Below are 11,934 nucleotides of genomic sequence, written 5' to 3'. Positions count from 1 at the left end.
AGCGAGCCCAATGGGCCGAAATTGAAAGGTTGGATTTATGCCTGCAGCTTTCTCTGTAATGGGGACCACTACTTCATCATGTATCCAACATCATGGGATCATTCATAGTCAATAATCTCTTTCCTTCTTTCTTGCTTAGTTTGCCCACATCCCATATGGACTTAAACTTGAGTAGTTAGAGCTACTCGCACAAAAATTTCTCACTCGATGATAGGGTAATTGTATCCGTCAAAAATCATTCATCATTTAAAACTATATTGCCAGACCCACAAAAGACCCAATCGATGGATAACAGACTCACAAGAGTCTAAGCTAAGTAGTCCCAAGGCCCAAGATCCAGTCGACAATAGACCCACGAGAGTCTAAGTCGAATTCGGTAGGCCCAAGGCATAAGAAGGCCCATCTATTCCCCAAAGGCTCAAAGGTTATACTTGTCGGGAAGCTCCTATAGAGGCCTTGGGGCCCAATCAAAGCCCAAGGCTCATTCGTACGGTCGACATGTGCAGGTCATGTGACCCATAGCGCTATAAATATGTGAGGCCCCAATCTCATTGACTCTCTTTCAATTACTTGGTATATCTCCCTCTCTCTCTAAGAAGCTTTTTCACTTTTCTCACTATAAATTATCCAACCGTTGAATGATTGGACCATCGGAGCTTCCTCGACCGACACTACATCGATGTCCAAACTTCACTGTCTACGTCTTGTGCGATTTTGCAGGGTTGTCTAAAGTCTTTGATGAAAACCTTGATACTAATTAGATATAAATACTAATAATAGTTTTATCTTTTCTTAGTTCTCATTAGTCTCGTTTGACATTTTCATTAATTGCAGCTTTTTGGGTTTACGGTAATTAAATTGGATCAAAACACGGTGCATGGCCGGAATAATGTTGCTTGGTTATACTAAATATTGCCACAACACATCCTTCCATGATACCCATTATATTGCTGGAGCTGATATTATATATCTTTTATTAATCTTATAAGGAATCCAAGGATCTGATTGACATGTAAACAAATATATATTGGTAGCATTGTAGTTCAAGTAATCTAAAAGAAATGTGAATATTCCTGATAATGGTCAAGCAAAGTATAAATTCACAAACCCAGTTCATAAATAAATGACTCAAAAGAAAGCACAAGCACAACCTGTCAAGCTTTACAAAAGTGCATATATATATATATATATTTATTTATATACTTTGCACTGGAAGCCAAGAAATCCAAAGCAACCAAAAGCTTCATTAACACAGTTTTCTAAAGTTACATCCAAACTTTGCCTACAAAAACCCTCCTACACCTTCAATGCATTCTTATCAGACCCTAAACTTCATATATTTTGGCTCAATCTCTCTCTACACCAATTTCTTGTTCCAAGATGGCTCGCACTACCATAACAAGGTCATTAGGTAGCCAAACCAAGAGCCTTCATGCATTGCTTGGGCTGTTGAGTCTCATGTTGTTGATGAGAACAAGTAGTGCAAGAGAGTTCATTGTTGGTGGCTCAAGCTGGACTCCGCCTGGCAATAACAGTGGAGTAAACTATAATCAATGGGCAGAGCATAACAGATTCCAAATTGGAGACTCCATCGGTAAGTCTTCCATTATTTATGCTTGTACTTGTCAAGACTATAATCCCACGTCGTTTGGAGAAGTTCAAGTGATGTGGTTTATGTAAGTAAAGATCCCATACCCTCTCAGACATCCGGCCTAGAAAGAATAAAGTCGTACGGACCCAATATATCTTTGGGAACTGGATAACCTTGGTTTGTAGTGAGTGGGGTGATAGTAATTCAATTCTCATGTATCACTTATGGGATTTTCAAACTGTGCAGTGTTTAACTACCCACCTGGGCAAGACTCAGTGCTTCAAGTGACCAGGGAGGATTACTCCAATTGCACCAGCACATCACCTCTACGGAAAGACTCTACTGGCAAAACTGTCATCACTTTCAGTCAATCTGGGCCTCACTATTTCATTAGTGGAAACAAAGAGAACTGTCTCAAGAATCAGAAGTTGGTGGTAGTTGTTTTGGCTGACAGAAGCAACAGGTCTTCCAGCACAAACCAGACAATTAGTACCGCTGTCTCTCCCGCTCCTTCTACCACTAACGAGACAACAACTGCATCTCCTCCTTCTCCGGTGATAACAGGCGTGGCTCCGGCTCCCGTGACCACCAGCGATAACTACCCAACTCCAGCTCCGGTCAGTACAAAACCAAAAAACACAGCCTCCTCTGTCCAATTTGGTTTCATTGGTTGCTTCGGAGCACTTGCTGCTTCATCTCTTATTTTTAGCATTGGGATTTAAGCAATTAATTATCGTCCCTTGTTTTCAATTTTCCTAATTCTTTATTGTTTTCCCTTTTCCCCTGCTGAGTGTTGCTTTGGTCTCTAATATATTTATGTACTAATGGATTTGTATACTTTTCACCATGTGAAAAAGAGTGTATAGAAGGAATGAATAAATAAATTTATTCAGTGTGACTGCAAGAACAGCAAATGCCTAATTCAGTCTTCTTCCATCTCACAAACCTGGGTATAATATCAGTCTTGGTGCTGCCTTTGCAAGAAGCAATGGCATGTCTACATCAAACAAACCACCATGACGGCAAGTCGAACCGATTACCAAACATAATGGAACAAAAGAGAATTCTATTTCAAGTCATATTATGTACTACCAATAATCTATATGATTGTTCATGGTATAAATCCTCAACAGCTAATGGAATGTTTCAATCAAACTTCTATCTTGGCAACTTTGGGCCTTCCTGTCAAAAATTTTTGCCTAGTTCTATTTTTCTCATCAATCTAATTGTGTTGTGCAGAATTGAATCCGCTATCCCAGCAACCTGAAAAGGCACATGAACATAATTGTCAAAATGCGCTCAAAGTCATTAAATTGAAAGAGAAAGAGAGTACGCGTGTTAAAAACAGAAGACACAAAAATACTAACCGTGAAAACACCCCCAATGATGGCACATACGTTGGTAAGGAAATGTGAAAAGGACTTGGGATTTTCTGTGATCAAAACCTGATTTTGGAAGATAAGTATTGACCATCAGAAAACACATCTACAATACAGAACAGATTTTTCTAAATGTTGTTGCATGAACACACTATGGTTTGTCATTAAACCTGCATGGGAGATAGCTCGTAATGAAATTTCACAACAGGCACATATACGCTCTCCACCAAACTGCTGTGCGCTGTGTACTCATACTCCTCTATTAGCTTATGATCACCTTTCCCAAACACCTCTGTCTTAACTATTTGAAGGTAATGGTCTATCTGTAAAAGAAATCATCAGAAAATTGCACAATTGCATAAATAGGAAGTACATAAACATTAAGGCATTCCTTACATCCAAAGAGTATCATTACGTTTAATCCTCTAACAAAATGGTTCGATACAAATTTTAAGCTATCTTACAACAAAAAGTAGCGGTTTCAAATGAAATTTTGAAAAAACATGAGCAGAGAAAGAGATCAAAGAGAGAGAAAAAAACCCTAAAGAAGCAGCCACAAACATTTTCGTTCAGCATCACAAGATAACATCTATGCACCACCATTAATGAAACCTCTATATGTAGTATTCAGTAACTTAAATTCACTATCCTTCTTTTCATATCCACATCTTTGCCTCCTTACAAATGCTAATACACATAGCTTTGTCCAAATCAATTGGTCTGGCCGAGAATTTGGAGGGGGGGTGGGGGGGGGGGGATGAGTAAACTTACAGTGACATTTGAATCAACATCATGATGATTAATAAATGACCGGCCATTCAACCTGTCATGGTTTTGACCAAGATAAGGTGCCAAATGCTTCACGTCATCCAGCATTTTATGTGAGATCTTCATACCAAATGAGAGATGGGATATGAAATGAGACATGTTCATTTTCGAAGGATCGAAAGAATGTGATCCTGAGCGAGCTGAGATGATAAGGTTGCCTGGAACCTGAAGCACACAAAACAGCTCCTGTCTAAAACTCATGAAGTTCGTAAAATTCAAAAGCAGAAAAATGTATTTCCCCCTTAGATAAACTTGCAAGTTGAGAAGCTGACATGTAAATCATGAGACTATGAGGATAATGGCAATGAACAAGTGCATATTTCCATAGTCTTTTTCTTTAAATTCCAGAGATGACCATTGTCCAGCAGTCAAGTGAGTAAAACAAGATGGCAAGCATTTATAATATAGGTCTAGGAAATGCTCCAATTAATTTCCATTTAGTTTGAGAATTAACCTTTTTGACGCGCACATAGCCTTCAATTCTACATCCTCCTGTCCGTGGCGCTGGTCTTTTCACTTTTTCTGCTGTTTTTTCAGATTTATCCTCCAAAGCTAGCTTTTGAGACTCCATTTGTATAGGTGAAACCAAACTTTCCATCGCCTGCAAAGAAGTATAACTCCATATCGGAACATGTAGTACTCATTATAAGTGTTAAGATTAGTTATTTTGTCATTCAACCCAATAAATTAACTTGTTGAGTTGGGGCTTTTCACATCATCAATATATATATATTCTAACAATAAGCAACAAAACAATAACTTATTGGCCATGAACTAACTGAAACCATAAAAGTTAAAAGCTTGACAGCAGAAGCAACCTTCTAACATAAATATACCTTAACCAGGCTGTCTGTATCCCGATCTCCATAATAAGATTCATGGTCATGGTGTCCATGGTCATTCCTGTGGTAGTAAAAATATTTCAGAATAAAATGTTAACTAAAAATACTGATGATCGTGTTTCTGTTCACAAAATCACCTTGCCCATGAAAATTGACAAACATAATAACAGAGAAGCATTTTAGTTAATACGGTTGGGAAGTTGAAAGATTAGGAACAGTAGATAACACTGTGAAAAAGAGTGGTGAACAGTAATGCCAGGTTATCCATATGACATGCAGAAAGTATGAAGACAGCGGTAATAATGATCATGAAAGAAGAACAAGAACAAAAAAGAATAGCACTTAAGAGAAGAAAATAAACTAGTTACTCGACCTGCAAAATTTTAAAAAAAATCCTTAAATTCCATTTCCAAAAGTCTTCGGAAGCAAGCACATATGGCTTCAGTACAGTCCTAGATTTAGACTACTCCAATTACACTAAGCCAAGTTTTTTCCTTGAAAAATAAAGTCATAAATGTTAAGATTAGTTACTTGCCATTCAACCCAATAAGTTAACTTGTGGCGTTTCACATCATTTATATCATATTTTTACGCTCTCCCTCACGTGTGGACTGGACAATTCGACGACTTAACATACGTACAAAAAACGAGGCCCAACATTAGGGACTCTCACAAAGGCCCACACTTGGGACAATAACACACATAAAAACCCACACTTAAGGCAACAATAAGTAGGGGGTATAAATTGCAGATTCTAAGATTTGAACCCAAGACCTCCCGCTCCAATACCATGTTAAAATTAGTTACTTTGCCAATAAACCCAATAAGTTAACTCATTGGCTTGGGGCGTTTCACATTATTTATACCACTCTGTCACACTCCTAAAGTACTCCAGACATGATTAAGTTTTTCAAAATTCAAATACCTGTATGTTAGTGAAATTACAGATTCTCCCCTAATACAACAATTCAAAAGAACCTTAATTCACTAAAATGATGCTTAGGTGAAAAGAACAAGCAAACTTCTCCCTCTATATCATTATTTGACTGGGAAAAAAAAATTAGTCACTGTTCCACAAGTCAGAAGAACACATTAAGTCAGCATTTTAAATGGAGATGATAGGAAAATATTTAAATCAGAATAGAAATTCACAACACAAGGACATCAGAGAGAAGTGAAAAATAAGAAATAAGCAAACACACTTATACGAAAAACAAATTAATGTGTATTAGTTTGACAGAAATACAAGTTATTTACCTAACATCACTTCCTTTGCGGAATATGCGAATTGACGGATAACCTTGTATGTGATTACTGCATAGTTGATGAACTAGAAATTAATAACAAAATAATAATAGGAAACTATAAGACCCAATTAGTATGGAAAACAAGCGTTTTTGTTACCTCTCCCACATCTAATTCAATTGTTTCTTCGATCACTCATATTGTCTCATCCACTAAAACTATATCATCCACAAACAATATGCACCAAGGTACCTCACCTTGGATATGTTGTGTGAGTTCATCCCTCACTATAACAAATAGGAACGTACTTAACGTCAACCACTAGTGCAAACCTATTTTGATGTGAAATTCTCCTATAACTTCTCCTTACTCCTAACAATAGCTACGACTCCTTCATACATGTCCTGAATTATAATAAATTAATAATATCACTAATCATGACTCTCTTCTTCTCTAAAATCAACCACATTACTTCCTCAGGCACCCTACCATATACTTTCTCCAAGTCCAAAAATACTAAATGTAGGTCTTTTTCCTTCCATCTATATTTTTTTCTTCAAGTCCTCCTAATAAAAATATCACCTCCATGTGGATATTCCCGACAATTGATTTTCAGATATCGTAGATACCGATCTCAATCTCCGTTACATAACTCTTTGTCAAAGTTTTTATGTGTGGCTCACAAGTTCAATGGCCCTATAATTGTTACAACTTTAGATATCACATTTGTTGTTGTATATAGATATTATAGTGTTTTTCCTCCACTCATCCGGACCTTAATAAATTGATTAAATAGCTCAGTGAGTCATACCATACCTACATCTCCTACGCATTTCCAAACTTCAATTGGATTTCCATCATAACCCATAAATCAATACTTGCATGGCATGAAATTTAAAATTAAAAAAAAAAAACTAAAATAGAAAAGTACCTCTTGCACAAATCAGCTTCTTGAGTGCAATCAACCTTCCCCATAATAATACGCCCATCTATTTCTGGATCATATCTATAAAAACAAGTACACATAATTGCCACCAAATTAAGGTTAATAAATTTTTTTTAACATTAAAGAACATGTCACACTGGCTAAACATCCATTTTGGAGGAGTGAAATTATTTGGAAAGCGAATTACCTTTCTCTAACTATCTTGGCTGCTTTTTCCCAAGAAGGTTTCTGAAACAAAAATGAAAGAAAGTAAGCCAAGAGAATAACTAGAATCCTACCTATATGGAATTTATATAAATCAGAAATAAGAATGAACAACTTGAGGGGAGTAGACGGGGAGAAGGTGGATTTAAATTTGATGCATGAATAAAGTCTAAATTATGGTTTTTAAAAGAAAGAAAAAGGCACCATCAATTGAATCAATCACCTCCCCCTCTCTCTCCCCTAGGAAGGACAGTTAAAATTTTCAAATAGTCCAGAATCCAGTATTCATATAATTTATGGTTCAGAATCTAGGAGTCTGAGGCTGTACAAGTCCAGTTCACCAATTGCAGTTTCAAGACAAATTTTATTGGAGTCTACTACCATTGCTAATTAAACCAGATGCTACTAAACGCTTAGAAAGGGAAGATGAAAAATAGCAGCACTTTTTAGCATGACTGCAATGCTGAGTGGGATTTTTCTTAACCAGATATGAATGAAAATATTCCTTAAATTGATTGAAGAACTAAAACTTCAAAATCATGTTAAAGAAACAAGAAATTGGATTTATAGCATTATTCTACGCTATGCCTACTACACCAAAATTAACATTTCACAGAACGTGAAGTAAAACTGGGTTATGGATTATAGTTATACACATAATCAAATAAATCTAAAGACACAAAACTTGTCAGTCGCTATAGATGAAGATGATAAATAGACATGGATGGAAGCATCAAAGAAGGATAAGGATGCTATAGTATTTGAGGATAGGGTAGCTTCAGACCAGATTGATGACAAAAGAGGCTCCATTACAAATGTTTTTTACCCTATATTCATGCAACCAACCCAAAATTTGGATCACAGATTCAATGATGAAAAATAGAAAAATCCTTTAATTTAGTGATTCTCCCCTGTGTGCCTGCTGCAAAGACGTTGGAATCACTGCAAACTTTAACATCGAGACATAGAAGTCACATAGCTCCAAGAAAACTCGATAATTAAAGTTCATGAAGCCCTACGAATAGAAACTGCTATCAAACATATCAAAATTATAAAGATCAAGGAACTAATCTGAAACTACAAAGGGAAATATTGATTTGATCATTAGGACACTAATGCTTCGCCATACTATCATTTACAACATTCTAATAAGGGTATATCAACTTAAATAAGATTGAAGTATTTCAATGCAATCCCACACAGAAACAGTAGCCAGTTACAAGTGAAAAATAGACTTCACAGTTCACAACTACATGAACGTGAGGATATTATAATCTAGAGCATAGCTGCTGTAGCTGATGACTATACATCACCAATTTCTAATATAAATTGTGCCAGGGATCAGAGTAGTAATATAAACAATAGAATTACCAGTCGATTACTCCAATAGCACCAAGGAGCGTAAAAATTGACAACCAGAATAGGATACCTAAAAAAGAATTAGTTGATGAAAATTAGATACAAGTAATTCCCACATAACAATGAAAATCTTCCAACATCATTGGCTCATTGCACTAGAACAAACTAATCAAAGGTCTTCAACTTAAGACTTGGCCACTTACTGATGTGTTAATTTATCAAAACTATGAGCATTTAGTTTCACAGAGCCTTCATCAGATTCCTCACCAACTTCGTCACCATGCTTAATGGCATGTGAAACTGGTCCTGAATGAAACTCAGCACCAGTGGGCATTAAATTTGAATCTATGGAGAACTTGCGGACTGTTTTGGTTATATTCAACCTGTTCTGAATACAAGAGGGCACACAATCAATCCAAGACACAAAATTAAAAGCATGTGGAAGGCTGAAAAAGGAACGGTCACCAACAAAGAGCAAAACTTGCTAGAAGCTGAATACAAAAGAGCTGCACAAAGAATAAATCTCCTTATGTAAGACAGCTGGTATCAAACCATCTTACAGTTAGAGAAGAATTGCACCATCAAAGATTCAAGATCTTTTCTAATATCACTTGAACTTCACAATTAAAGAGAGTCTAAGTCACTCAAAGATGGGTATTGTGGCATGACAGTTCATGTAACATTGTTAACAGTATAGTAGCTAATAACAAACAAAGGTAACTTTTTTCGCGAAACACAACATTTGATAGCAACTTACAGTTCCCAAGACGTCACTCACGTCAACCGTAGCAAACTCACATGAAAGGGCTGGAAAGCTACAACAGAAGCAAAAAAATTGTTAGTCTATGAAAATCATGTGTGAATGTGTACATATATATACATACTCAAACAATCACTCATGCAATACAATTGTGGAGATTAATGATCATGCTTCATCTTTCAAATTTTAATTTCTAGAAAATCCAATATATTTTCTCATAATAGACAAGGAACCCTCCGAGAGAGAGAGAGTTCTGCAAGAGAATTCACTTAAACCTAGGCATAGAGCTGTTATATGCTTTGCCAACGGCAGCAAGGGACTGATCCTCCCATTGTTTATCCAAGATTTCTAAGAACAATTATAATTGTTGTAGTCTGGCTAGTCGCATGAAGACAAACAAAAACAAACAAGATCATCAATTTATCAGTCTTAATTTCAAAATAAAAACACGTTGGCACAGATATATACATATATAATCTAAGATAGATAAACTTTAACAGATGCACTACAGTTACCTGATATTAAAATCAAAACGTAAGAAATCTCCATCAGTACTCCTGTCAACAATTACAGATGTTGAGGTGCTTAATGATAAATAACTATGGAGTTCCTGAAAAATGAAAAAAGGAATTTTTATAAGGGTTCTCTGTTATGATATTACAACAGTATGACCTGATAATTAAAAAAAAATTTTGGTAACCGAGAACAACACAATAGGATCTTGCCTTTTAGACCTCCGATATGATTCTCTAAATTAGGGCCATCAGGCCCGCGTGCACAAAAGTTTTTCATCTAACGACAAAATAGGCTGTGCCAAAGCTCAGTGCTTGGCCACAAGGGTATTGCTCCTAGTGATAATCAAACTTAGGACCTCCTGAGTCCATATGGTTTGGACTAGAGAGATTCACCTACTATGTCATCACCGAGGTGGTTAATTGATTAAAAAAGTATGAATAGATGTTAAAATTAATTCTGAGAGTATATATAGTCATATAGATGCATGCATATAGTTCTGACTTCAGAATAAAGAAATCAAATTGAACTAAAACATATTTTAAAAAGTGAAATAACATGACTCTATAGACAAAGTTTTTACATGAGTGGATGTGCTGATGCCGAATTGGATCCAATATCAACAGATAATATGACCAGTCCCAAGAAAATGACCCCATACTATCCAACTAAAGAGACACAAACTACCTACCATTCCAAATAAAAATATCATTGAGAGGGCTGCTATTATGGATAATCCTGCACCTGATAGCGATGCCTCTGTCAAATCTCTTGGAATTTTCCTGTAAACAGAAGAATGCAATAGGCATTTAACTTGTCATAGGTCTTTAACTACTCATCTCACACTCCATTCCTCGTGCCATAATGTGTAAATAAAAAAGAAACAATTCTTTTCATACACTTACTTGTGTACACAATAAGGCGTTAAGCACACTACATCATAAGGTATTGCTTCTCTTACTTCCCCATAGCATTTGTGCAAATATCACTGAGTTAAAAAAGCAGTAACTACAGATGCAATTATGTCTTGTTAAAGGATCTTATCTTTATTCAGTGTTTTCCCATGAATAACTTCTATATGCTCATCTTATATATTCTCATTTGGCTTTTACGACATTCCCTCCCTGTTACTAACCATTTGTTTATCTCACAGCCTTCTTTGGCCTCTCGCGAATCTTGACAGTCAGAGACCCAACATCTCTAATGTATACGTATTTTAGCAAATTTGTCTCATCAATTAGTGCCTTCTCTTAGTTTTTTGTACATACAAGAATACCAATACCCGTTTCAAGCTAATGCACCCACTGTAACCTCCCAAACTGAAGTTACTGAACTACCTAGCGGCTATTTTTTACAGATCACTCACATGCTAATTCCAAACCATTAAAAACCACGACGCTGCTTGTGATCAATCAAATTACCACAAATTCAGCATAAACCAGTCCCAACTCTCACTACAACATAAGAAAAACTCCATAGATAACACAGCAGCTCCAATTTCTACAAATCAAATAATTAATACATTCGAGTCGAAATTCAAATCAACAAAACGCATTAAGAACTACAACATAACATTTCCGTTACGACAAAGATCGATTACGAAGTAATAACGTGTTCTTTTAGAGAATCGTCATCTATTAAAACAAATATCAATACGTAACGTCTGTGTCGCAAATTTACGGGAATATATATGCGTCCAAATCTATATACACAAACAAAAATCAAGGTGAATTCGTTACCTGTAAAAATCAACAGATTTGATCTTGCTTGTCGAAACCATGGCTGCTGGAGCGAGATACGATTTCGCAAGACAGAGAGAGAGGCGAGAAAGAGCGAGGGATTGTGAGAGAGTGAGCTCGAAATTATGACATTCTAGATCTGACGAGAATCGCGAAATGAATGATTTTTATGCATAATATCTAGCAGATATGGAAATTCATACTCATGTTTAAGGTGAAGTTGTGCTCTAAAATATTGCCACAAATAGAAAATAAATAAATTTATTGTTTTTTGAATTTTATAAATTATTAATTTATCTAGCTTTATATTAAAAATTCTTATGAATTTACCAAATGAGAGTTGATTCGATTGACAATCGATTGATTTATGTATATGTATGCTCAAGATTTGATTATAATGTGAAGCATATTTTTCAATGGAGATCCGTTTGCACCTTTGAATCCTGTAAACTTCACAGAAAGAACAACCATGAGAAGCTTCAAGACCGGATTGCGGGATGTCGATCGTAGAGGTTTTGACGATCAAGT

General features: G+C 36.0%; 2 protein-coding genes across 3 annotated transcripts; one reads left to right on the top strand and one right to left on the bottom strand.

The window, feature by feature from the left end:
• The first annotated feature begins 1,314 nt into the window (after positions 1 to 1,314).
• LOC119986274 (early nodulin-like protein 3) lies at positions 1,315 to 2,489 on the top strand. Its single transcript, XM_038830849.1, has 2 exons — positions 1,315 to 1,594; positions 1,838 to 2,489. Exons 1-2 carry the CDS (start codon positions 1,381 to 1,383, stop codon positions 2,311 to 2,313), a joined length of 690 nt encoding a protein of 229 aa, XP_038686777.1. The 5' UTR covers positions 1,315 to 1,380; the 3' UTR covers positions 2,314 to 2,489.
• A 16-nt stretch (positions 2,490 to 2,505) lies between these two features.
• On the bottom strand, positions 2,506 to 11,641 carry LOC119986273 (protein disulfide isomerase-like 5-4). 2 transcript variants are annotated; one of them, XM_038830847.1, is made up of 15 exons: positions 11,407 to 11,447; positions 10,359 to 10,449; positions 9,670 to 9,764; positions 9,152 to 9,209; positions 8,598 to 8,782; positions 8,407 to 8,464; positions 7,019 to 7,059; positions 6,817 to 6,891; positions 5,898 to 5,954; positions 4,635 to 4,701; positions 4,253 to 4,399; positions 3,742 to 3,963; positions 3,141 to 3,293; positions 2,959 to 3,036; positions 2,506 to 2,854 (listed from the first exon to the last, which is right to left on the bottom strand). In XM_038830847.1, exons 1-15 carry the CDS (start codon positions 11,445 to 11,447, stop codon positions 2,777 to 2,779), a joined length of 1,446 nt encoding a protein of 481 aa, XP_038686775.1. In that variant the 3' UTR covers positions 2,506 to 2,776. The 2 variants fall into 2 exon arrangements, with proteins under 2 accessions (XP_038686775.1, XP_038686776.1); XM_038830848.1 differs by lacking the exon at positions 3,742 to 3,963 and having other exon boundaries at positions 11,407 to 11,641.
• Between the last annotated feature and the right edge of the window lie 293 nt (positions 11,642 to 11,934).

The sequence above is a fragment of the Tripterygium wilfordii genome, chromosome 19 (genome assembly GCF_013401445.1).
Source record: "Tripterygium wilfordii isolate XIE 37 chromosome 19, ASM1340144v1, whole genome shotgun sequence".
Lineage (NCBI taxonomy): Eukaryota > Viridiplantae > Streptophyta > Magnoliopsida > Celastrales > Celastraceae > Tripterygium > Tripterygium wilfordii.
Note: the sequence above shows the minus strand (reverse complement) of the source record. Positions and strands in the feature narration are given on the sequence as shown.